A 27,477-nucleotide genomic window follows, 5' to 3' on the forward strand; every position below is an offset into this window, starting at 1 on the left:
ACTAAAAGAGTTCTCATTAGTTTTTCTTATGCTTAAAAAGAAGACTCGGGGAGTTCCTGTCTTAGTTAGTAGTCCTTTATTTTTGTTTTATTTACTTATTCTGACATTTTGTCGTTTTTCTTGATGATTTCAGTGTTTGTGGGAGTGCAAGGAAAAGGGCATTTTAATCTAAAATTCTCTTCTTTTCATGTTCTATTTATTGGTTACAGATAACAGGATTTCAACTCCCTCTGGCTCCATGAGGCCTTTGTTTTACAAATTAGAACATTCTGCCTTCTACGGTAGCAGGCCCTACCGGCCATTAAAGGGCCGCACCCTTGTTAAATGCCCGCAAAAGACTGGAGCGGACCTTTAATGGCCTGTAGAGCTCTAAGGCTAAAGTAGAGGTATCAGTAGATGTAGAGATTGTTGAAGAGGTAGGAATTAGATGCCAAAGTATGTACTGATTGAAGGCAAGTGTAGACATCGAGATACAACTGTGAAGAGGTAGGAATAGAAGTAGGAATACAGCAAACCTTTGTTAAAGCAATTGGAGTATTTATCACCTGTCCTGAGGATCACATACAGTATGGGCAACTACCGGACCCGGGTTGTGGGGCGGGGGCACAAAAAAAGAAAACTTAACAACAACAAAAAACACTAACCTGAAACTGCTGTGCCTCTCCGTCGTCCTCCGTCCATCCGACATCTTCCTGCACTCCCTGCCAGCTGTAGGAACCGCCAGCCCTCCCAACCTACCCATAGCCAATGATAACGCTGCAGTGCAGTGTTTTGATTGGTCTGAGTGAGTGGATCGGCGCCCAGACGGGGACTGGGAGTGTTTGCATGTTCCTCACCTGGCTGCATAATGCAGCCTGGTAGGAACATGCAAAGTGTGCAGGACTGTTTGGGGCGGCTGTAGTGGGCGGGCCAAGCAACCCTGCACACTTCAGGAGAGAAAACCACTCCTCTCCCTACTCTGCCAGAACCGCCCTGTCCGAGCGCCACTGACATCAGTACATAGGAAAAAAAATTATAATGAAAATAGTTATCATTTTATTTTTCATTTTTTTGAGTGGGCCGCTGTTCCTCTGCCTTGGCAGAGGAGCCACCACTGGCGACATATTGGTTTAGAAGTACGAGTGAATTCCTGAACTTATTGATTTGAATAAATGAAACTATTTTGCGATAGACTGCATTTGGAGTGCAGCTGTTTGCACTGTGTTCAAACAATGCACAACATTTTTGTTTGTGTTAATCCTCATGCACCAGGGCAACCTACCTGTGCACCCAAAATTGTTAACGAATAACCAAAAGAATGAATTAGGAGACATCAAAGAGCTCATAGAGGTTTCTATAAGTCGACTAGAGGTTTGAGATTGGATTTTTAACACATTGGTTTTCCATAACAGATCTGCATCAATGCTTTTCTGACCTTACATGGATGCAGGTTTCTGACTTTTCTGAATTCACAAACATTTTCAACATTATACCTAGAAACAGGCAACAGTTGCAAGTTTCCAGGCACAATACTGGAAAACCTTTGTGAAATTAATGTCCTCCTAGAGAGAAACCCCTTCACCAACAGCCCCACTTGCATTTTAGGTGTTCCCTTCCACTTACCACTCTCAAAGGGTTTTTACTCCTGTCCTCAGCTTTTTCATGGTGGCACAGGACATTGGAGTTTTTTGTGAATACACCTATGTTAACAATCACAGGGCATTCCTGCCCTTTAACCCCCATTCTACACGCAGCCCAGACCCCTGCATGGTGGCCCTTGGCAGAAGATGAATACACTGTTTATTTCCCACAGGGAGAAATCTCCCAGTGCTACAGGGACATTTTTGCTTTGTTCTGCAGAATGAAGCCCCTGGTTTGGGGTTTGCATTCTGGAGACAAAACTCAAATTCCGTGCCAGCTATATCCGCATGGCCCGGTCCTCATTCAGCTGTGCCTCCAAGTGAATTTCCCACACCCAGAGGCATATGCTATCCAGGACCCGAGAAATCTGCCGACAATAGGTCTCTCAATATGGTGAGTAGCCCTCCGCCAGGGGCAAAGGTCTCCGCTACCTTGGCAGAAGGAAAACCAATGCCAAGAAGGCTGTATCAACACAGCAGCTTGCCTGCCATTCAGCTGCACTTAAGGTTATTCTGTCCCAGTGGTAGATGCACTCTAATTACATAGATTGGCGACAGCCAAACAAACTCAGATTGCCAATGCAACGGATCTGCCGAAATATTGTCTCCTCTTACAAGTATGGAAACCGTCCTTAGAAGTGTTGGCACTGCCATAATAAATTTATGGGGAGCTTACTGCAAGTGTGTTCTTCCTGGGCTGTACTAGTTCACCAGGAGTGTCCTCTGGGACTTCACACAGGGCAGGCAGTGGGTGCGATGCATGTTGCTTGTACCTGCAGGTCAGCAGGTGATCAGCCTGTATGTGTTGAGAAAGGTCTGTCCAAGGTCCACAGGGAACAGTCACTTTGTACCACCTTCTTCTGGGACTTCATCTCCAGGGCTTCAAAGTGCCCCTGTTGACTGATTCAAAACCTGAGCCACTTTCCATGAACCTGTTTGCCTAACTAGCAAAAGCAATTCTTCCCTTATTTTATGTAACGAACATCACAACACTTTGAAACATCACTAATAGGTCACCATAACCAATTTTCAACATCTAAGCCACAAAAAGAGATGATGCAGCACTTAGGATTCTCTTTGTCATTTACAGTATAACATGAAGTGGACGACACTCTTTGTCGCGATCCAAATTATCCCAAAAGTCTCAAAAGAAACAAAATAAGTGGGACTTGGCCCCTTCTCGCTACTCGCATTCACCTACGCAAGCGTAGGGGTGTCACTATGGCTCTTGTTCTTGCTCCCGAAGTCAGCCAACTTCGGAGCCTATTCGCCAATTGGTTCTGGCACACTCTGAGTTTCCAAAGCCATCTGCAACTCCATAACAGATCGAAAAGTTCCTTGGACCGGCTCTTCAGTTCTTTGCTGAATCACTCTGGTGTGCCTTCGGGACCTATTATGCTGAGAGGCCTTCCATCTAGAATACCACTGACTTGTTCGGCCTCTGCACCAGTTGGGCCCTCTGTGCCCATCACAACACTTCTGGCTCCAGTCAGAACTATGCTGATCTCTATGACTTCAAAGCTGGTTTAGAATCCATCAATGTCAGATCAAGAGATACCCATAGTGCTCTCCAACTCCAAATCAGCACCATCCAACCTGAATCAAGGCCACACCAGACAACGGGCTCTCCACTTAATCTGCTGCCTCTACAAGAGAGACAATTCACTCTACAGTCACATTTTGGAACAGACCCAGGTAAGGAATATGACATGGATGGCAAGTCTCTCCAGCCCTACCAAGATACCAATTAGTATGATAACTTGTGGTTAGTGGTCTCAATACATCCCCTTAAATGAACCTTTTCTCACCCCTAACCCAGCCACTGAGGAATGTGCTTCCTATACCATGGTAATGTGTAGAGCGGCCAAAGTCCTTGACCTCTTTACCTTGGAGGTCAAAACTAACATATTGACTGAAGTTCTCCAAATGGGACAGGCATCTTCTGAGCTCTTTTTACCTTTTAATGAGGCACTAACAATACCTCGTTGGTGGCTTGAGCTAAACCATGCTCTGGCCCTCCAGTCAAAACACAAATTCTGAGACGCCATTGCACTGCTCCAGACAACCCAGTGTTCGTCTCTCAGGCCCTTCCCCCCTAGTGTTTAGTGATGGGAGAATCTACCCTACGGACAGTTCCTCCGTTTACGTCGGAACTGTAGTGACATTACCAAATACAAAACTCAGGCAAAAGACCTCAGTATAAAACTGAGACAGAGACAGTATCCAGAAATTGTGATCCAAAAGGCGATGAAAAGGGCTAGAAATAACAACCGTGAGGCCCTCCTGGAGGACAATCCAAGGAGTGATAATGAAGGGGAAAGAACAGTATGTGTCACCACATACAGCCCAGTAACAAACCAGGTGACGAAACTGGTCAATAAACATTGGCGCACACTGACGAGCGGAAGTCTGTCATTGGAGAAACCTCTGTTTGCACACAGAAGGGGTAAGAACTTAAGAGACATGCTTGTCCATACAAGACCATTGCCTAAAAAAAGTGACCAGCCAAGACTGCAGGGCATTCACGGCCACCATCCATGTGGCAACTGTAACAATTGCCATCTCACCAAAAAAAGCCTGTCTTTGACTTTTTCAAACGGGACAAAGTGGGACCAACGTGTTTTTACTAATTGCAACAGTAAGAATGTTGTGTACTTAATCACATGTCCCTGTGGAAAAGAGTATGTGGGAATGACTACGAGACCAGTGAAAGTAAGACTCAATGAGCACAAAAGCAACATCAGGTGCAAAAAACTTACAACAAAAATGTCTGCCCACTTTATCGAAAATCAACACTGTGTCAACGAATTACAGTGGACGGTAATAGAACAACTGCCCTCAGATGTGGGCCTCCTGGAAAAAGAACAGAGATGGGTGTTCCGTCTTGGTACTGATACCACTGGGCTTAATGATTCCATTCCTTGGAACCTCTTGAGATAAACTGTATTGGGTCATTCCACTTAACATTGTCTAAATGACTCCTGAGAATCATTATGTTGGGTTGTATCAAGTCATATTGTCACCATAGAGATAATCTCACCCTCCTTCTTCCTCTGCCAGTACCCCTGTGAATTAAGAAAGACATAGCTGATGGGGCTATTTATAACTAATTCTGGGTTTTTGTAGACACAGTCCTTTTTGCTAGTCTCCATTTCCAACATTAAAACCCATTGCCCCTTCCAGAATATATGGCTAACTACTGTCTGTATTATCTCCTCGTAGCCCTGCCTATTTTCTGCCTCTTCTTGTAACCTTGTCATGAAAGCTCGTATATTCATGTATTTTGAGACATTCCACCCCAGCGCGCATGCACGCTGTACTTCCAGGTTTCTGCCACATGCGTTCTGACCCTAGCGGCAGTGCCGCTTATTTGCGCATGCGCGGTGACTTCTGTTTTCCGCGCATGCGCATTCAACACTAATCCTGATGGGGAGGCGCATGCGCGGTGTATAGCGGTGGCCGATCGCGCAGCACCGGACTTCCTCGGTATACTAATTCCGTATTTGGGCTTCTCCCGGGCCTCATTATTCAATTTACCATCGTTAATTACCAAACGGCAAAGTACATAAGAGGGTACTGACGCGATGCACGCTCACTTCATCGGAGCCGCGTTGAGGGAAGGCAGGCGACTAGCCATTGCAGTAACCGTGAGTTTTGGGTCACAGAAAGAAGCTTGATTCTGGCGCTTTGGTGCATTGGTACCTACAACAAACTGAATCCCATATATTAATGTTTTTATAGGTCATTTTCTGAACAGAAAGGAAGGATCCCCCAATAACACGCACAGGCTCATGAGGTCTTATATTTGAGAACTTTAAGTAAGCCGTGAATTACCTATTTTGTGCTCTATCTCCATCAGAGTAGAGAGTAATTCTGTGTTCTGTGTGTGTATATATATATATATCTGTGAGCGTTGTGTTATGTCCTTGTGTGTGTATTTCTTCCTTTTTATTCCTTACAGGGTTCCACTATTTTTGGATTGACCCTGTTGTATTCAGAGAAGTTGTTTTCTTCTCCTATGGCCTGTGCATCTTAGACCAGTGTGTTTATGTATGCTTTCTCTTTACAGGTTTTCATCGCCAATTGGGCGCAACGACACCCACCTACATATATAACATTGTTAGGTATATTACACATTGTTGTAATTATTTTTTACACTTTTACATTTACATGTGAGTAAGGGGAGGGTAAGTGCTATCCTTGTCCTGAAGAAGGAGCCTCTGAGCTCCGAAACATGTTGACACTTTTTACAGTGGTTGTAATACCCTAATCCGTATTCTTATAACCACGCCTTGCACTTTTTTTAATAATACCAGCCGGGGATTTAATAAAATTGTTTCACCCACGCGCCAGGTATCTTTTAACCATTGTTTCACCTCACCTCACTCACACTTTAGCAACACACCCCCTCACATAGTTCACTTTCAAGTGCTCCTGCGTACCCGCGAGTCGTAGCACGCCGCATCCCGTAGAGGGGTGCGAAGGCCCCGATGATGAAGCATGACACCAAGGGGCCTGTTGGTGTGTGAGGGGCATTTAAATAACACTGTGTGTTCCCCATCATGTTAGGGATCACCACCACTCTGAGTGGATTCTACTTTGTTTATTCATAAAACTAGGGAGGCCGAATCCACTGACTCTCTCTCTCCCTCCTCTTGTTAAATTCTTGTCTATAGACAGCGCACAGCTGTGGGAGCCCCCTTTCCCATTGTAACTTACCCACCTTGGACAGACACAGACACTCACACATACAACACAGAACATCATTCTGAACCTTCCTCCTCGCCTAAAATCATGGAGGATGAACACGGATTGACCTTCAGTGAGGATGACATTGACCGGATTCTAGCTGATGTCAATCCCTTTGAAGGCCTTAGCAACAGTGACCCTGGCCCTGCTGTGGCGGACTGGGATGAATTAATGAACGTACGTAAAACCCAGATCAGAACAGCTCTCCATGGCCTACTGATGAGGGAATATTTACGAAACAAAATGGCCCCGCAGGGTCTTTTGGTAAAAACTGAACCGTTCATCTTCCAAGACGACCTGGTTTTTAAAAAAGCATGGTCACTTATCTCATGGCACTGCACCAGGGATTGGTTGGTGCTTATAGTCCAAACTGCCGCTAGAAAATCTTTGGAACTGAAAGTAGAGATCCAAAAACTTGAAGTCCAGTTAAAAGCTTTCATTTCACCAGCGGACTTAAAGAAAGGTTTAGAGGAACTGAACCAACAAATGAAAGCATTTGAGGCAACCTTGAAACAAAGTAAATTTAACAAATTAAAAAAGGACAAAGATCGATTTACCCCTGAAAGAGCCTACCCATACACACGAGCTGATTATGTTATGAAAGACAATACAAGCGACACGGACAGTGTGAATTCGGATGGTAGTAACTCAAGTACAAAGTCAGGAGGCTTCCCACAGAATAAGCAAAGAGGTGGGTTTCGACAACAAAGAGCCCAATTCCCACGCCAGAGAGGCTGGCGTGGTTATCAAGGTCCTCAATTGAATCCTTACCAGCCCCCTTTCCAATTCCCACAGTACCAGTTCGTTCCCCCACAAATGGGACAAATGTATCCTCAATGGGTCCCAGATCAAACCAATGCACCCCAGAATGTACAGCCTTTTTTATCCTGGGGCCATGGATCCCGCAGGGGGAGGAACAAGAAGGGCAACAACGTCAACTGGCATCCCACAGAGGAGGCAGACCCACGGGTGTTGACGAGGAGCATGACGGCGAATCAAGCTTCAACGAGCAGCAGGGGGACCTAGTTATTAACATAATCCCATGGCCCCTTACTGAATTGCAAAAAAAGGTACTCAACAAAGGTCTGGGGTATGTCCCCACCAACAAACCAGACCTTTTTCTACTGCACAAGGAAATGCAGGACTTCATCAGAACCGTCAAGTTGAGGGCCTTTTTCAAAGATAAGGAACCATCTACAGAGACCTCAGATACAGGTTTGAAACCTAGGTCAACCTTTACACCGATGGATCACCAACTCCCGGTTGAGGTATTGGCCTTCGAAAAAGCCATAATGCAAGAACTGAAATGTTTGGAAACTAAGCAAAAGATTTTTCAGAATATGACCAGAATGGAAAATGAGGCAATCAAGGAATTGAGGTTGAATAAGAATCTCACTATAAAACCCGCTGATAAGGGTGGGGCAGTGGTTGTCCAAACCACCCTAGCCTATGACAAAGAATGCAGGAGACTTCTCTCTGATAATAAGAACTATCAGATCTTAACTGAAGACCCCACTGAATCACTACGAGTGCGAATAGGTGGTATGGTTGAAGAGGCTCTTGCACATGACTGGATAACCAAAAAAGAGTCTGAGTTTTTGATTCAGAAGAATCCACGCATCCCTTATTTTTACACCATTCCTAAGGTGCATAAAAATTTAGAAAACCCTCCAGGACGGCCCATCGTATCCGGCATTTCATCAATCTTGGAACCTCTGTCCAAGTTTGCCGATGCCTTTCTGAGACCTATTGTACAAGCCACTGACACGTATCTGAGAGATACTAAAGCAGTACTCCAACTGTTACAAAACCAAACTTTTGATTCCACCTCTCAAATGCTCCTCAGTCTGGACGTGGAGAGCCTCTACACGAGCCTCCCACACGATGAGACCCTACAAATTATGGAGGAAGTACTGCACTCTACCAATTGGGAATACCACACCCCCAGGAGTGTAGTATTGGAATGCATTTCACTGGCCCTTACAAAGAATTTCTTTGAGTACGAAGGCACCCTTTTCTGGCAGAAACATGGGACCAGTATGGGTAGCACCTTTGCCCCAAGTCTAGCGGGTTTATATGTCCATCATCTGGAATCTACAAAGATTCTCCATCCAGACAATCCATACAGGGCAAGGATTCATACCTGGCGAAGGTATATAGATGACATTTTGGTTATCTGGGAAGGAGACCACGGTGTCTGAATTCACTCACTGGTTGAACAACCAGAATGCATTTCTCAGATTTACACACCAGGTGTCAAATAAGAGCATGGTGTTCCTGGACTTAAACATCTATCATCAAGCAGGCATCCTAAAAACAGAGACCCACTTCAAACCGACGGCCAGGAACTGTCTCCTCAGATTCGACAGCTTTCATCCGCGTCATCTGAGGGAGAATCTACCCTACGGACAGTTCCTCCGTTTACGTCGGAACTGTAGTGACATTACCAAATACAAAACTCAGGCAAAAGACCTCAGTATAAAACTGAGACAGAGACAGTATCCAGAAATTGTGATCCAAAAGGCGATGAAAAGGGCTAGAAATAACAACCGTGAGGCCCTCCTGGAGGACAATCCAAGGAGTGATAATGAAGGGGAAAGAACAGTATGTGTCACCACATACAGCCCAGTAACAAACCAGGTGACGAAACTGGTCAATAAACATTGGCGCACACTGACGAGCGGAAGTCTGTCATTGGAGAAACCTCTGTTTGCACACAGAAGGGGTAAGAACTTAAGAGACATGCTTGTCCATACAAGACCATTGCCTAAAAAAAGTGACCAGCCAAGACTGCAGGGCATTCACGGCCACCATCCATGTGGCAACTGTAACAATTGCCATCTCACCAAAAAAAGCCTGTCTTTGACTTTTTCAAACGGGACAAAGTGGGACCAACGTGTTTTTACTAATTGCAACAGTAAGAATGTTGTGTACTTAATCACATGTCCCTGTGGAAAAGAGTATGTGGGAATGACTACGAGACCAGTGAAAGTAAGACTCAATGAGCACAAAAGCAACATCAGGTGCAAAAAACTTACAACAAAAATGTCTGCCCACTTTATCGAAAATCAACACTGTGTCAACGAATTACAGTGGACGGTAATAGAACAACTGCCCTCAGATGTGGGCCTCCTGGAAAAAGAACAGAGATGGGTGTTCCGTCTTGGTACTGATACCACTGGGCTTAACCACTTGGATGCTAAGGGGTGTGCGAGTAGGTCCATTGACTTTCCATTGAAATCAATGGAAACTCCATGACGAGTTACCCTTGTCATTAGCACTGAAGGGGTTAATGATTCCATTCCTTGGAACCTCTTGAGATAAACTGTATTGGGTCATTCCACTTAACATTGTCTAAATGACTCCTGAGAATCATTATGTTGGGTTGTATCAAGTCATATTGTCACCATAGAGATAATCTCACCCTCCTTCTTCCTCTGCCAGTACCCCTGTGAATTAAGAAAGACATAGCTGATGGGGCTATTTATAACTAATTCTGGGTTTTTGTAGACACAGTCCTTTTTGCTAGTCTCCATTTCCAACATTAAAACCCATTGCCCCTTCCAGAATATATGGCTAACTACTGTCTGGATTATCTCCTCGTAGCCCTGCCTATTTTCTGCCTCTTCTTGTAACCTTGTAATGAAAGCTCGTATATTCATGTATTTTGAGACATTCCACCCCAGCGCGCATGCACGCTGTACTTCCAGGTTTCTGCCACATGCGTTCTGACCCTAGCGGCAGTGCCGCTTATTTGCGCATGCGCGGTGACTTCTGTTTTCCGCGCATGCGCATTCAACACTAATCCTGATGGGGAGGCGCATGCGCGGTGTATAGCGGTGGCCGATCGCGCAGCACCGGACTTCCTCGGTATACTAATTCCGTATTTGGGCTTCTCCCGGGCCTCATTATTCAATTTACCATCGTTAATTACCAAACGGCAAAGTACATAAGAGGGTACTGACGCGATGCACGCTCACTTCATCGGAGCCGCGTTGTGGGAAGGCAGGCGACTAGCCATTGCAGTAACCGTGAGTTTTGGGTCACAGAAAGGAGCTTGATTCTGGCGCTTTGGTGCATTGGTACCTACAACAAACTGAATCCCATATATTAATGTTTTTATAGGTCATTTTCTGAACAGAAAGGAAGGATCCCCCAATAACACGCACAGGCTCATGAGGTCTTATATTTGAGAACTTTAAGTAAGCCGTGAATTACCTATTTTGTGCTCTATCTCCATCAGAGTAGAGAGTAATTCTGTGTTCTGTGTGTGTATATATATATATATCTGTGAGCGTTGTGTTATGTCCTTGTGTGTGTATTTCTTCCTTTTTATTCCTTACAGGGTTCCACTATTTTTGGATGGACCCTGTTGTATTCAGAGAAGTTGTTTTCTTCTCCTATGGCCTGTGCATCTTAGACCAGTGTGTTTATGTATGCTTTCTCTTTACAGGTTTTCATCGCCAATTGGGCGCAACGACACCCACCTACATATATAACATTGTTAGGTATATTACACATTGTTGTAATTATTTTTTACACTTTTACATTTACATGTGAGTAAGGGGAGGGTAAGTGCTATCCTTGTCCTGAAGAAGGAGCCTCTGAGCTCCGAAACATGTTGACACTTTTTACAGTGGTTGTAATACCCTAATCCGTATTCTTATAACCACGCCTTGCACTTTTTTTAATAATACCAGCCGGGGATTTAATAAAATTGTTTCACCCACGCGCCAGGTATCTTTTAACCATTGTTTCACCTCACCTCACTCACACTTTAGCAACACACCCCCTCACATAGTTCACTTTCAAGTGCTCCTGCGTACCCGCGAGTCGTAGCACGCCGCATCCCGTAGAGGGGTGCGAAGGCCCCGATGATGAAGCATGACACCAAGGGGCCTGTTGGTGTGTGAGGGGCATTTAAATAACACTGTGTGTTCCCCATCACGTTAGGGATCACCACCACTCTGAGTGGATTCTACTTTGTTTATTCATAAAACTAGGGAGGCCGAATCCACTGACTCTCTCTCTCCCTCCTCTTGTTAAATTCTAGTGATGGAAGTATCCACGAGCAGGTCTAATCCCAATACTTTTCCAAGGATTCCATCCAAAATGTTGTCTTCCACAAGCCTGGCTTTATTATCCATAAACGCCCACTGCCTCTTGGGATGGTACTCACATGGCCTTTGTGGCTTGATGGCTCAAATCCTCCCTGAGGATCTCTGATTTGTCTTTGCTGAAGCTATCCAAGATGGTCGTGATGCGATTAGTTGGTACTTGGACACCAAGGATTCCATCGGGCGAGCCATTGACACCAGTGTTGCCATTCACTGCCATCTGTGGTTGCTATCAACTGAGTACTCAGTTGACAACCAGCCCTCCCTTTAGGCATGCCTTTTGACAGGGCTCGCCTGTTTGGAGACAAGGCTGATTCCACTTTAGAGAGCTTAAAGAGAACCGAGCTAATGCACGCCAACTGGGCTTATTGCCTGCCTCAAACAATCGCACCAACCTTTCCCCTCCTTTTGCGGATTTGGTCAAGGTGTCCCATAAACCGAGCCTATCCAGCCTCAACTGTGAGCCCAACAGTTTTGTAGTCGAGCCATATTGCCTACTGCCCCCACATTCAAGGTCAAAGGCCACCCAGTCCACTCCCGCCCCCCCCCCCCCCATATGCCGATTTCTCTGTATCTGTCCTACCGGCCCATCAATATTACCTGCTGCTCGTGGTGAGATAGGAGCATTTCCAGTTCACTGTGGTTCTGTTTTGTCTCACCAGCACCCCTCTTGTGTTCACAAAAGTGATGGTGGTGGTGACAGCCCATCATTGGAGGTCAGGGGAGCCAGTCTTCCCCTACCTTGATGACTAGGTGTTCAAGACTTGCTTGCCCCAGGCAGCTATCAGCCCTCTGCAGACTGCTGCGGCCCTTTTTCCCAGCTTTGGGGTTCACTTTCAATGTGCTGAAGTCACACCTGACTCTTTTTCAGACTCACCCCCTTACCCAAGCCATTCTGGATGTGGTTTGGTTTCGTGCCTTTCCCCCAGGAAAGAGAGTCTGTGGCATTCAGGCTATGATCCTGATCTTTCAGCCTCAGTCCTGAATTTCAGTGAGGTCATCTCTGAGGCTGTTGGGATTGATGGCACCATGCATCCTGATGGTTGAGAATGCTGAGTGGCATCTGTGGGCTCTGCAGTGGGATCTGAAGTCTCATTAGCCCCAACATTAAGGGGACCTCCTTAACCATTTTCATATTTCTGGGGGAGACTGTAAAGGATCTGCAGTGGTGGTTGCTGGACTGTAGTTGGGCCTATGGCAGACCCCTCTTCATTCCCCACCTAGAACTGACAGTGATGGCCGATGCAGTTCTTCTGGGATGGGGCTGGGCCAATCACTTGAGAGAGGAGATCAGAGGCCTCTGGTCTCTGGAGGAGTTCGGCTCCATGTCAACTTTCTGGAGCCAAAGGCCATACGCTTGGCGCTGAGAGCTTTCCTTCTGTCCATCAAGAGGAGGCTGGTTCAGGTGCTCATGGACAACACCAACACCATGTGGTATTGCTACGCATGGGGTTTTGGGTGGGGTCCGGAACCTGTACCAGGGATCTTTGCACCTATGAAAGTGGCTGGATCACCATGGTATTTCCTGGTGGTGAGCCACCTGCCAGAATCTTTGAATCCCAGGACGAACAAGATCAGCTATCAGCACCTAGTGGATCATGAGAGGCAGTTAGAACAAGAGGTTGAGAGGTATCTTCCATGAATTGGGAGAATCTTGTCTAGATCTGCTTGCCACCGCCAAGAACGTGCAATGTCAGCATTTTTGTGCGTTAGCGTTTCCACTGCGTTTCTCGCTCAGAGACACGTTCTGCCTTGCGTGTAACTCCAGACTCCTGTATGCATTCCACCATTACCACTCCTTCCATGAGTTCTGAAAGAAGACCAGGAACAACCGTGCCAAAGTTTTCCTAGTGACCCCAGAGTGGGCAAGGAGAATACTGTAACCAGAGCTCATGAGCTTGAACTTATGTCCACCGGTCACGCTGCCCATCAGGAAGGACCTGCTATCACAGCAACAGGAAAGGTTTCTGTGCATCTGGGCCTCCACAATTTCTACCTTCTTGCTTGAAGATTGAGTGGCTACAACTGAACACCTTTGACCTTACTCCAGAGGTGGTTGATGTCATCTTGGCAGCAAGGCAATCTGATTCTGCAGACTCTGGCATCTTTTCTGCCTAAAGTTGCGATGCAGTTCCATGTCGGTCAAACCATCACCCTGCTGGCATTCTATGCTCCACCTAACCCCTGTTAGGAGGAGGAGAGACTTAATTATTTGGACCCCAAGAGAGGGCTGAACTTCTACATTGATCGTACAAAAGTCTACCAGGTGGACGATTAGCTCTTTGTGGGGTTTGGTCGTTAGAAAAAAGCAAGGCTGTACAGATGAGCACCAACTCCAGCTGGGTAGTGCTCTGCATTAAGATCAGCTATACTTTGGCTAAAAAGCAGCCAACTGGGAGGACTCTGTGCTCATTCTATCAGGGCCAAAGCTGCTACCACTGCGCTAGCATGTGGGGTCCCTTTCCTAGACATAGGCCAAGCAGCTACATGGGCGTTTTGCAATATGTTTATAAAGCACTATTGTCTGGTCAGTCAGGTATGCCGAAAAGGGCATTTTTATTGCACAACTTTCTTGAGTCTATTCACAGACCCACTTCCCATGGGTACTGCTTTGGTATTCAAAAGGTGACGAATTTCCAAATTGAAGTCTCTAGCAGAAGAACAAGTTACTTACCTTCGCTAATGCTCTTTCGGGTAGACTCTAGCTAGCTGCAGAATATTTACTGACCATGTCATCCTCCCTGTTCTGTGATTGGACTCTGTCCATTAAGATTCCATGTCTAGGAATCTGCACACTGATCACACCCAATTTGCTCTTGGGGATCTGCATCTGGGGATGCAGACAGCCTCAAAAGCAACGGAGATCACCATGAAGGGGTGGGACCTATATGGGCCCCACATGTCATTTTCGAAGCGGAATGGCATCACTGTGGAACCTCATAGTGCCAACTGATGGCACGCTGAAGTACTACTGAAAAGTTGAGTAATCTAGTATGACGTCTGGGGAATAATCAAAATGTAAGGAATCTACAGCTAGATAGTCTCCACAAGAAAGCGCATTAGAGAAGGTAAGTAACTTGTTCATTTGATCAGAATTAATTCATTCATGGATAATAAAGGGAGCCAGTATAAAAATATCGGGAATGGTAGTGCTATGTATTCTTGTTTGTTGAACAATAGTGATTGTTTTGCATCTTTGCTTATACCTGCTACAATTTGCTAATTTGTTGTTTGGTACCCCAGTATGGAATCCATTCCACTACTTTTGTAGGCCCTTTGAGAGATGTGGGTATTTTTCTCTCTATGACTGTGGTAGAGAATGATTAGTACCTTTTTACATAATTTTCATTTGGCAGAGGAGTGGAATATGCAGATACCAGTTCCATGTTGGGGCGATTTAGAGAAATGTTAATGATTCAATCATGAAAAATTGATGCACTAAAGTAAGCATTTAATCATCACATTGTTTCTTATCCATTTATGAACAACGCTTATTCTTTTATCCAGACAACGTCAAGAAACCAGATTCAGATTGAAGATTTTCGTGCAGCCCAGGTAGCACAGGATGAGGTAAGAGAAATATTTATTTGCAGTCTTCGAAATTTGTGTCCTTCCAAGTCAGAAAATTCAACTCATGTCTGCCATAGTGCTTAAAAGTTGCATAAAGAACAATTGATGGATGGAATACTGAATAATGTAAAATGCTCAATCCCAGTCAGACATCTGGGCCTAAATCCATCCTTGTTAGCTCCCCATGACATTCCAGTTTGGACCCAGCCATATGCAAATCAGTCTTGACCCTGCTTCCCATGGGAATAGTCCAACCCAAACTGCCATGCCAGCTCATCCCTGGACCAGAAACAAGAATCCTAGTACCGATTTTGGGTATCACCCAACATCAGCCAGGATAGCTTGAATCCAGTGGCATGGCGAGCAATGGACCCATGTCTGGGCATATCAGTCCCACTTGGGGTGCACAAAGAACAATTGATGGCTGTAATGTTGAATGCTGTCAAACACTCACCCCCAGCTCGCCATGCCACTGGATTCAAGCTATCGTAGCCGAAATAGGGGTGGATACAGCGAAACCGGTCCTAGGATGCTTATTGCCAGTCGAGGAAGTGCCCGGCCTGGCCTTGCAGTTCGGGCTGCACTGGTCCCATGGGTAGAAGGGTCATGGCTGATTTGCACATGGCTGGGTCCAAACTGGAGTGGTGTGGTGTTCAAAAAAACTATAGATTTGTGCTCAGATCTCTGACTGGGAGGTGAGTGTTTCAGCATTCTGTCAATCGACTGTTCTTTTTTCATAGGGTTTAAAGTGCCATTATTTCTGACACCAGTAATGTGCATAGATCCATAACTGACCAGTTTAGCCAAATTACAATAATTCCTTTGTAGGGATGGGATGGTACACTGTTATTTGGGGATGTGGGGTATTCCTAGAGAAGACTGTTAATGTAGAAAATCTATGGCAGACAATGTTGTGCTGAAAGTTGCCTTACTTAAGATTGACTTCTTATGTGGAAGGTAATGGATTCAATCCTTAGAAAATAAAGCATCTGAAAGGTCAAAATAAAAAACCTCAAAAGTTTCCGTTTGATTGATTATAGTCTTACACTGACAGTCCCATAATGTAGTAGGGAAACAAATGTGATCCTCTAATATTTACACAGCAGAAGAGGTGTGTGTATGGGACAGCTGGAAATAAATAGGAAAATTAGGAACATTGATGGTTGGTATGGCGAGGTTACAACCTTTTTTACTAGGAAAGACAGGGGAAGGAAAAAGGACAAATGCAGCTCTCGAAAATGTAATGTTAAGGGAAAAAATGAATGTTATATAGTCTACTAGCGTCTTTAGATTGCATGCTGGTACGCATTCCTCATCTTCATATTTGGTCTTTAAAAAAAGTTAGATTTCTGTCAAAGGTTAAAGGAGCCTTCTCTTTGACCACCTCAATCAATCAGTGTCAGAAAACAGAATACTATGTTTCCATTGGTTGTGGGTAAGCTAAAAGACTGATGCTATGCACTATCTGCATTTGAACATAAATCCATGTGACGCTATTACATCAGACCAGCATCCATTGCTCATCACAAATTAACAAATCTTAAATTATTGATAATGCTGCAGTTTCATAATAAAGGATCGTTTTCTGGTATATGAATAATCTTGGGGAATGCTTCTTTTTCATTTTACCGCAGATGGTCTTTCATCCTTTTCATTTACTTGTTATAATATTAATACTGTTTAGTGACACTATTTGCGGAAATGCAATGTAAGTTCAGAAAATCGAACTCATTATGGTTGGCCCAGAAAATCGCCTGGATTTTTTCCATCCACGGAATTACTGATACCTCAAAGTATTGATAACTCTGAGGATGGGAAAAAACCTGGGTATTACAATTTGTACTCTGATATCCCCTTAAAAATAAGGACTTACAAAGGGAATTTGTAGTTCTGGATCTCAGTCCCCCAGTAATTCCTCATTTCCCCAGATTCCTTCAGCAGCTGAAATCTCTGTGTGAAAATTAAAAGATCTGTGGAAAGATTATGGATTTCACAGTTCCGACGACGTCGGTAAGTGTTTTAACTGGCCGTATTCGAATTAAAAGGCCACTCTGATTCGAAAGGAGAATTGGTCCAAAGCAGCCACATCAGCTCCATGGGGAAAGCGGCTCCTCCGCTATGGCGGATGAGCGTCACCCCCATGCTTTTAAGCAGTGTGAAGAAGAGAAACATAAAATTATAATAACTTTAAGTTATCATCATTTCATGCTTTGGGACGTGTCCTGCTGCTTTGTGGCCGGGCAGGGCTGCTCTGCTCATGTAGCTTGGGCAGGGGAGGAGTGGTTTGCCCACTCCTAAGTGCGCAATGACTGTTTGGCCGGCCCTCTCGGGCCGCCCAAACCAGTCATGCGCACGTTCCCCTTCTCCATGCCGGCTGCATTACAGCCTGCATGGAGAACATGCCCACCCCTCTAGCCCGTGGCTGAACGATGTGTCAAGGCGCTCAGACCAATCACAATGCAGTCATTTCTTGCAAGCTTCAGACGGACGAGGACGGCTCCTGCTGGATCTTCTCAATCCCTGGTGATCGCTACGGCGGCGCCCAACCCTATTTATCCCAGCGGCTGGTGATGAAAAGCTAAAAGTGTCTGCAATAGACGATCCTGAAAGTGAATGAATGGTGTCGGCTGACACCTCCACAAGTAGGACACAAGGAAGTAAATCACTACACTTCTTTGATACTAGGCTGTCATATCCTTTCCTGTCCTGATGAAGACCCGCTATAGATATCTGCACTACAACTTAGGAACGAAACGTCAACGTTGTTAATTCAACTTGTCCACCCAATTCCGCAACTAGAATAAGGAAATACTATACCCTGCTGTGGTTGTGTAAAATTCCGTCCATCTCAGTAAATATTTGTTATATATGTTATATTTGTACAGCACCATGTCACTAAAAACGATAAGTTACTAATTGCTTCACAGACCACTTGTTCTATTGTTTTTGGACAGCCATATATATTTTTACTGATTAATCTAAAGAGTAAAAAGGAACTCATCCTCTGAACTTTGTTTATTGTTGTGTGTTAGTGTGTTCGCTTCATTCCATGGTTAATGTAATATCCTTTAACCGTATTAAGTACATTAGAAACTAAGTATACGTAACTCCCAACAGAACCATTGTTTTTTTTTTTTTGCAATCATACCCAGGTTCTGAGGATTACTGGATTACCCCATTATCTTTAATGGCCCTTCACTTTTTAGGCACAAAATGATACAAGAAACACCGCATTATTTCTCACTTCAATGTTCTTATCTTAAGAGCAAACTCTGAATAGCAAGAAAATGCTCACACCAGACAGGGCTGCATATTAACGCGCTGAAATATGGATAAAGTGTCAATTTGCCAAAATAGCAGCCAAGGCCTTAACTGAATTAAATGTGCCGATCAATCAAAGGCATAAAATAGAACTAAATTTAGAGGTTTATTCTTTCACCCTCTAATTCAATGTCACTGGCCAACTTAAGAAGTATTTGAACTGCCGCCTTTTCTGCAGAGTAGTTGTTATTCACCCCGACCCGGTAATGCCCAGTTATATGACAAAGATCATAAGGAAAGGCCAAGGTGATTTTGTGCAAACCACACTTTAAGTTGTACACCTTCTTACAATAACTTACATTCCACTCAAATTGTATGATTGTTTATCTGTCTAATATACGAACCACACTGTAAAACAAAGTTCTTTCCACTTCACAATGCAAATATACTTGCCACGTGCATCACTGCATTAAGAAATATTCAACTGGTCATTATTATCAACAGCTCACTGTATTTTGGCTTTTAGTCCTACATTTAGATGCACAATAACAAAATCACAAGTCCCAGAATGCAAAGTGCTACTAGCTAAAGCCAAGTCTCGTCGGCATGCCACACAACCAATGGCCCATTGCGACGCTTGGAGACACTGTTCTCAGCGCCTACCTGAAACCTTGCCTTGTGCTTCACCAGAGCATCATGTTCTGAGACAGAAGTATTATAAACAGTGTCCTTGGGATTATATGCATCTTTTACATTCAGGAGGCTTCAGACAACCCTCTCTTGTCAGCACCAATCAAGTACGAGCAAGTTTAAGATAAGTATTTTAAAAATAAGTTTCCCACACATCTTCGTGGCAAGCTAACGAGCATAGTCCAGTGAGGACCAGGCCTGAATGCACTCCTTAAACACCATGAATGAATATGAGGGCAAGCCTACCTTTCTTGCTGATGTCACCAGGCATGGTCATGTCCAACCCCCGCTGCTCGACCACTTTGCAGCAGACTAAAGCGAACAAACCGTTTTGGAAGGACTTCAGGCCTGACCCGCTGCCACCCCACTGAGAAGAAACAAACACTGTGGGGTTTTTTCAGTACCGGTGCAAGAAATTGTGTTCACCTTAGAGAATTTTGTGGAAAAATCACGATTCGCGAAATCGCATAAAGCAGGGGGGTCTGTATAAGAATACCTCTTTAACTGTATGTTGCACAAATTATGTGGGTTTAAATTTAGTGTACAAGCAATATGCTTTGCAGTATCACTTTTGTGTTAATGCTTAGACAAGGCTAAAATCCCCGGCACTTTTAAATTGAAAGTGTTTTTCTTATTACTTTTGTTTTCCTCAGTCAAGTCCAAAACCAGACAAAAGGGCTCCATGAAGACTTCCTCTGTTGCAACAGACTTCCTAAATGGCTTGATAGGACTGGCCTTTTTTCATAAACAGAGGCAGGGGACCTAGAAATATACTTTTCTGTCTTTGTATGGACTATCTTATCTATTTTGACTTGTATCAGTAAGAATGTTCCTTTTTGTATTAATCCCACCCATCCATATGATCTGATTTCCTTGTCATAAACAATCCATGTTCTCTCCTGATCTTGTTGCATGATGTATTTTTTACCTTTATCTTTTTAGCGGAGTGCTATTTTGGAGAGATAGTTGACTTCCCCTTTTTTCCATTCTGTATTTCACTACCACCCATTTGTCTTTTTTTATCTAACTTGAAATTGACAGAGTTTGTTTTTATTTTCTCAGAGTTTCTTAAATATTGGGAGATATGGTTTTAAATATTCCCTGGCCTGCTCTCATCTTTTTTGAGGAAAGGTTGCTTACCCGTGGGCTGTAAGACTCCCTCCACTTGAATCCACAACCCTGCTCATTACATTTTGGGGAAAGGTTCTGGCATTATTTCCCCATTCCCCGGTTCTGGAATGCATCCAAAAGGACTTATCAAGGAACTACTAGTGTTCGATGAGTTAGTCTAGACAGACAGCATTTTGTTGAGAAAGTCTTTTGCAACACTGGTGTTTCTAAATCAACAACCCATTCCATCGCTTTGATCTCCATTGTGCAGTTTTTTTTTCTCGTCTGTGTCGAATTATATTGATTTTGGAGGAGTAGTCTTAAATGTTGGTAAACTCGCTCAGTCTAACTTCTGACCGGGGCTGTAGAGAAGAAGTATTTGAATACTAAGGGCCCAGTTCCGATCTCGTTCTGAAAGCATTGGGATCAAATTGGGTCCGGAATGCTTTCTGCACGACTCAGGTCTGGGGAGTATGACAGAACAAGTACGATGCATTTGAATGCATCCGGATACGATGAGGTCAGACTCCCATTGACTTCAATGGGAGCCTGTGTACCGAACGTGTACATAGGCTCACATTGTGAAAAGGGGTGGATGGGATAATCGTGCACCCTGTGGCGGTCACCCCATGGTGCCTGACACACTCTGCATGGTTGGGAAGAGGTAACCCATGGGTACCCCCAAGGGCCTGATTCAGAGGACCAAGGGTGAAGGAGGGCCTGCTACGGGCTCCCAAAGACTGAATCTGGCAGCTTTTTCGTTACGGGCAAACAGACTTGTGAAGGATGTCCGAATCATTCATCGTACTTCCTCGCTTGGAAAACCTAGTCCATAGAGCTGTACGATTCATCTCCAGAAGGCTCTATCTCTCCGAATGCCTTGAGGAACCGATTCGGTCAGCTCTAAGGTTTTCAAGGCATCGTACTTGGTCGTTAGGAATTGTGAACGATGCGTTTGGGAACAAGGGCTCCAGATTGGTTAAGGCAATCCCGCATACGATTCGGAGCCCTTCCGAACGAGATCGGAATCGGCCCCTAAGTTGGAAAGAGCAGTCCAGGTGCTGAACCATGCCATAATTGGAGAGCCTCTTTTTTGAAGACTGTAGGTCCTTTCCTCCAGATCTCTCAGTCACCATGTCTGTTTTACCCTGCTAGACTGTTTAGGAGACACCACCTAGCATCACGTGATGAGATTACTTCCTTAAGCCTTTTGCTGTCTTCCGGTCGGAGTCATGGCCGTTTGTTGTTCCTGCTTTTGTAGACCTGCCTTTGGCTCCCTATTGGATGAGGGGCAAGCAAAGGTTCATGGGGCTCAATGGGAAGCACAAGCCATGTTTGCACAGAAGTAGAGAAAAATAAACAAACCTTTCGTTATTGTTTCATCCTCTTTGATCAGGCTTGTTTCTTCCCTTGAGTTAAGTGAAAGTTGAGGCCAACATAGCGAAACATTAACGTGAGAGAGGTCTCTCTTTAACCAGAAAACCGAGAAACAAAGGAAGGACTGTCACACTGAAAATGAACAGCTTTCCGTTAGCTTTGGGCAACATGCATACCACTCTCTTCAAGTGATGACTTAAAAATTGAATTAATGGTCAAGGAAAGAGGGAATTCAGGGCGCACCAGCACACTGAAACAGCAGGAAGTCTGCCTGCCATTAAACGGTCCTTGAGTGGGCCTATAATGGTAGTTACAGCCTGCAAATTCAGCATTCTGATTGTCTGTCTGGCTCCCAATGTTAATTCACATTGATGTGCATTTTGTTTGTTTTCACAAATTTCTCTAGATAAATAATTAATACATGATGTAGATGCAGTGTAGTGCATGGAGGGTTACAGACTTTCATCCATGCTTGACACAATAAAAGTCTTGGCAAATAAAATATAGAGGACTACATCTGTGCTCTTATATCTGCATCTCAGCACTTTCCGAAACCATCCACTTGGTATAATATAAAGTCACCAGTGCATCATAGGTCCTGTTATATTAGAGTAGTTAAATCTGAAATTTTTTAGGCTCTTACTAGTCTTTATCTAGCTGTTCATCCATTATGAACATGACCACTGCCATTTTAGATTCTCACTCTGGATTGTGTACCATAAAGCTTTCCTTCCCCAAAGTGTCTAATATGGGGGCACCAGTAACTCTGGTGGGCAGAGTTAACAGGAATAAGTTGTACCTTGGGGTTTCCCTGAGAAATTAGGAAATGCCGGGAAATGATAATTCTGCATCTTATTCCTCAGCAATTCATAGTTGTACCCAAGAGTTTCACCCAGAGATTTTGGCTGCTTTCAACAGTAAGAGTCGCCAGGTGGAACCAGCCAAGCCAGGGTGAATTTGCAGACCTACTGATACACATGGGACCAGTGGTAACAGTTCTGGCCCCATTGGAATGATCTCATTGCTTGCTATGGGGCCCTTCACTTGGTATGTCTGGGCCCTTGATGCTTAGCAGGGTTCAGTTTAGCATGGAGACTACTTTAGCACTGTTACTTAAATTTACAGTAGGCACAGGATGGAACTTTCTACACAGTATAATGGACATCCTGGCTTCTGACTTTGTTCCAGACCTGCTAGACGTTTTTGCGGGACCTAGCTCAATTTGCTTGTAATTATTAAAAAAATACATCCACTAGAAAAAGGGAAAGCACAGCAGCTCCTGAGAGCTCCTGCATCTGGCTCCTTATGGCGGGATGGTCATGTTTTGTCTTCTCTTTAGTAACAAGCATTTGCAATGCAATAGGTCTCGCATTAGGAAAGTTTGAGCTATTGGTATTGTAAATGGCAAAGTTTTTATTTATGTTTTTTTTTTTTTTAAATAGCTAAATTAATATCTTTGTCATTTACAATGCTAATAGTTATAACTTTCGCAAATGTGATACCTATAGCATTTGTAATGCAATATGTTTTGTATTTACATGACTTAGATGTATTGATATTACAAATAACAATGGCGTTTAATTTTTTTAAATAACTAATACTTAAATAAAAGTTATTGTAATTTATAATGGCAATAGCTTAAACTTTTCTAAAGAACTTTTGTGAAATTATGTTCAGTGTATTTTATTGTGACGAAAATCCAAGAACAGAAGTGAAATATTAACATTTTTTTGTGACATTTGCAATAAAGCTTGAAACATTGATAGCGTATATTTGAACCAGTTGTTGTTGAATGGTTGCACAGATTGATTCTGTGAGGAAAGACAACGTACTTCCAGACAATGTATTTCACAAAAACAGAACAGTGCTTAGAAGCATTAGGGAGCCAAGTGAAGCATTCGTTGCAGTTTTCTCTTACCTTACAACAACTGCGAGGGCAGGGAAATCTTCGCGAGAGCGCGTGCTGCAGTCCGTCCAAAGCTCGCGCCGCCGGCCTGCGACCAGGAAGTCAGGCAGGCCGGCCGGGACAACCGGAAACAGGAAGTAGGAGGGCGGGAGCCTACCCCGCCTCCCACGGAAGAGCCGCGATTGTTTGGAGCACCGGAGCAGGCAGGAGCCTACCCTGCGCCCCGGTGCCGAAGAAGGGAGGAAGAGTCCTGCTGCTGGTGAGAGCCGCTGCACCTAGGAAGCCGGTGAGTGGGGCTTCGCCTTGTTATTTGCTGGGCTGCGAGGGCGGGGGGCATGTGTGTGTGCGCGCGCGCAGCGGCGGGCTGTGTATGTGTGTGAGCGTGCGTGTATGTGTCTTGGAGTCTGTGTGTATGCGTGTGTGTGTGTGACTGTGGGGGGGGATGGGGTTGCCTGTCTGGGTGCCTGCGTGTCTGTGTAAGTGTAAGTGCGTGTGGGCGCGTGTGTGTGTCTGTGTGCATGCATGCGCGTTAGGCTGACTTGCTGGGAGTATGGGAGGGAAGTGCACGGCGCGGCGCAGGACGGAACGTGCGCGTTCGCGCACACAAATCCAGGAAAAAAGCTCGTAACACCCTCTTGTCCTCCTTCCCCCGTGACAGGCAACATTAGGTCTCCAGCTGGACACCTGCATCCTTCGGATGCAGTTTACCAGCTCGACCTAAAAAGGTTTGCAATTTGGTCAAAAGAGCAGACTACACCCTACACGCCCTTCTCTTGCACATCACTCAGAACGTTCCAAGTCTACGTCCTGAGAGTTTGTAATTCCTTATTAGGACATGCGGCGTGGATGCAGCAGACAGCATAATGTACTCAGCTCAGCCAGAATGTTCATTTTAAATGATCACCGTCATTTTCTATGACATCCTACAGAGTAACCTGCCTGGCCGGAGCGCACAAGTATTGGCGACTTCACAACAAACGCAGCTATATGCATAACCAAGCCGAAAACCTTCAGTGAAGCCTCTTCCGAACGCTTATCCGCAGCCATGGCCCTGCGAGGGCTGCACGTGTGAGCTGCCTGGCGGGTATAAATGAGCAAGGCGCCCCCAGTCCCTAACAACTGCAGTCATTCTCACAACAGATCCCTGTGGAACGGGGGAGGCAGGCGGGTCCAAAGGACTGCATATTTTATGCAAAATGCTGATTCCCCATACCCCGCTACCATCTTCAGCGACAATGGGAACCGCAAACAGACACTCACACAAGAAAGGACCACGTTACTGGAGGAGGGCGAAGGGCCCCGGCGCTATCACGCCCCATAGAGTAACATTTATAAAGTCTGAAATTCGGTTCAAGGCTGGGTGAAGGTCCCAGTAAGTCACACTTTGTTGAACTTCAGAGAGGGGGGTTTGATTTTTTTTAAAAACAAAATGAATCGGCTTTATACACACCCCAGTCTTAACAGAGGGGTCGTGCAAACGCCCTTTGTATCCACTATTTATTTGCATATAGATATTACCAGCACGGGAAGTACAATTGAAGGTATCTTAAGGCGGTATCAGTTTGGATTTCTGGACACCCAACCCCCCAGTGCTGCTGGAACAATTTTTAGGGATGGTGTTGGTCATAGAAGACACCCGACTTAGGTACCTTCAAATGTACTTCCCATGCTGGTGATATGTATGTTGTGATATATCTGTGCTTTACTTTGTAAAACATGCTATCTTTATGTATGCACTGGAAAGCCTCTGGTATACCGCAGCCTTCTCCCCCACCTGTTCCTATGCGAAGAGTGTAGTTCAAATTACAAATGCGTGAAACATGCAATCAGATATAGACGCCGCTCAATAGGATTATCCTAAATTGTTCACACGAAGATAACTGCCACGAGGCAGTTTGTACTTACAGGCACTGTACATACTCCAGGACTGGTGAAAAAAAGGGTCTCTTCGTTGTAAATTATCCACATGCAAGCCATTAAAGAAAAATCGGCGATGCAGCACCACTACAAGTCCCCAATATTCTTAACATCCTGCAATCCCACCCCCTCTCAGACGCTTAGAAAGGGTGCCACTGCCACAGCCCGTAACACAAACCAAGCAAATGATTCCATTTGCCGCCTACAGGTTAGTAAAAATAACATGATTGAGGCGCAGTGGGCCTCACACGGTCACACACCAAAGCCCGGTGTAACTGCACCTGTTGCACCAATGATAGCTAGCACCCTATTACGTTTTCTTGTGAGACTTCCTGCTTCTCGCGGTGTGCCAGGAAACATCCCTCTGCATTATAGTTATAGTAAACATTCATTTCGCCACAAAAAAAAAAAATGAAGAGATGGGGTAATAAAAAAATCTCAAAAGTAATGAGCGAGGGAGAATTGGAGGCCGGGGATTGGAGAGTAATGTTTCAGATCACAGTACCAACGGCCAATCACGTTAGCTTTAAGACAGGCTGTGCTTCCGTCCGTGGTTTTCTTGAAACCTTGCTTTACTTGAAAACAGATGACTGGACTCTCCACAGCTACCCGGCCTGACGCGCCTCCACGTACTCCCGCGTGACCGGGGCAGGCAGCATCGAGAGCGCGTGGAGTCCACGAGAGACCAGCCCGCCTACACACATCCTGACTCCCACGGCCCCCGCCGGACACACAGGAGATGCTGCAGGCCGCGGGTGGCGCAACACACGCCCAAGTACAGCGTGGCAAGCTGCAGCCATGGGAATTCTTGTTCTCCATCAAATAAAATACATTTCGAGTGCTACATGAACACGCAGGGGATTTTGATGTAGTTCCGATAGATATCTTCTCTGTTTCAAGATCCTGAAGTGCCAGTACAGGGCACTTGGAATGCAGCCGTGGTTAACTGTAACAGTTTTTTTATCACAAAATATCACCATCGGCTGCAGGACGAGACAAGGATGCCCACTGTCAACACTACTCTTTATATTGGCCCTGGAACCACTCGAGATTGCAATACGCTGCTCAGACAAAATACAAGGCATTGACATTCCAGCCCGCAACCACAAGATAATACTTTATTCAAATGACATACTTCTTACAATAGTCTCATCATGGAACTCCATGCATCCGCCTTCTCTGGGGCCTCTGGTTACAAAATTAACGCGAGAGCTGCAGTCCGTCGAAAGCTCGCGCCGCCGGCCTGTGACCAGGAAGTCAGGCAGGCCGGCCGGGACAACCGGAAACAGGAAGTAGGAGGGCGGGAGCCTACCCCGCCTCCCACGGAAGAGCCGCGATTGTTTGGAGCACCAGAGCAGGCAGGAGCCTACCCTGCGCCCCGGTGCCGAAGAAGGGAGGAAGAGTCCTGCTGCTGGTGAGAGCCGCTGCACCTAGGAAGCCGGTGAGTGGGGCTTCGCCTTGTTATTTGCTGGGCTCGGGGGGCATGTGTGTGTGCGCGCGCGGCGGCGGGCTGTGTATGTGTGTGAGTGTGCGTGTATGTGTCTTGGAGTCTGTGTGTATGCGTGTGTGTGTGTGACTGTGGGGGGGGGAGGGGGTTGCCTGTCTGGGTGCCTGCGTGTCTGTGTAAGTGCGTGTGCGCGCGTGTGTGTGTCTGTGTGCATGCATGCGCGTTAGGCTGACTTGCTGGGAGTATGGGAGGGAAGTGCACGGAGCGGCGCAGGACGGAACGGGCGCGTTCGCGCACACAAATCCAGGAAAAAAGCTCGTAACACCCTCTTGTCCTCCTTCCCCAGTGACAGGCAACATTAGGTCTCCAGCTGGACACCTGCATCCTTCGGATGCAGTTTACCAGCTCGACCTAATAAACAGGCAGAGTTGTTTTTAACACTATAAATGAGTCTTTCTGCAGGATGATGTGCCCCGAAGAACCTAGCGGCTTAGATAAGAAGCCTGCATTACCATCCCCCTGTTAACTGCCCTGCTTTGTTCGGGGGTGGAGGGGTTTGGGCTTCCCCATGCAGTAGCAGTAGCTTGACGGATTGCCTGACAGAGATTCGAGGGTAATGAAGATTATTGATACTGTGTTCTATCATTTGATTTTAAATGAACATTTGTGCGTGACAAAGGAGTGTTTCTTGGCTGAGAGACTACTGTATATAAA

General features: G+C 45.2%; 1 protein-coding gene across 2 annotated transcripts in view; it reads left to right on the top strand.

Annotated features, from left to right (window-relative positions):
* LOC144754714 (uncharacterized) overlaps nt 1-27,477 on the top strand; it is a 520,145-nt gene that overhangs the window by 410,391 nt on the left and 82,277 nt on the right. For both annotated transcript variants that reach the window (XM_078642863.1, XM_078642864.1), the window contains one exon: nt 14,993-15,055. In XM_078642863.1, the coding sequence (XP_078498989.1) occupies nt 14,993-15,055 (63 nt within the window). The remainder of the gene's footprint in view (nt 1-14,992; nt 15,056-27,477) is intronic.

This window comes from Lissotriton helveticus, chromosome 5_1 (genome assembly GCF_964261635.1).
Source record: "Lissotriton helveticus chromosome 5_1, aLisHel1.1, whole genome shotgun sequence".
Lineage (NCBI taxonomy): Eukaryota > Metazoa > Chordata > Amphibia > Caudata > Salamandridae > Lissotriton > Lissotriton helveticus.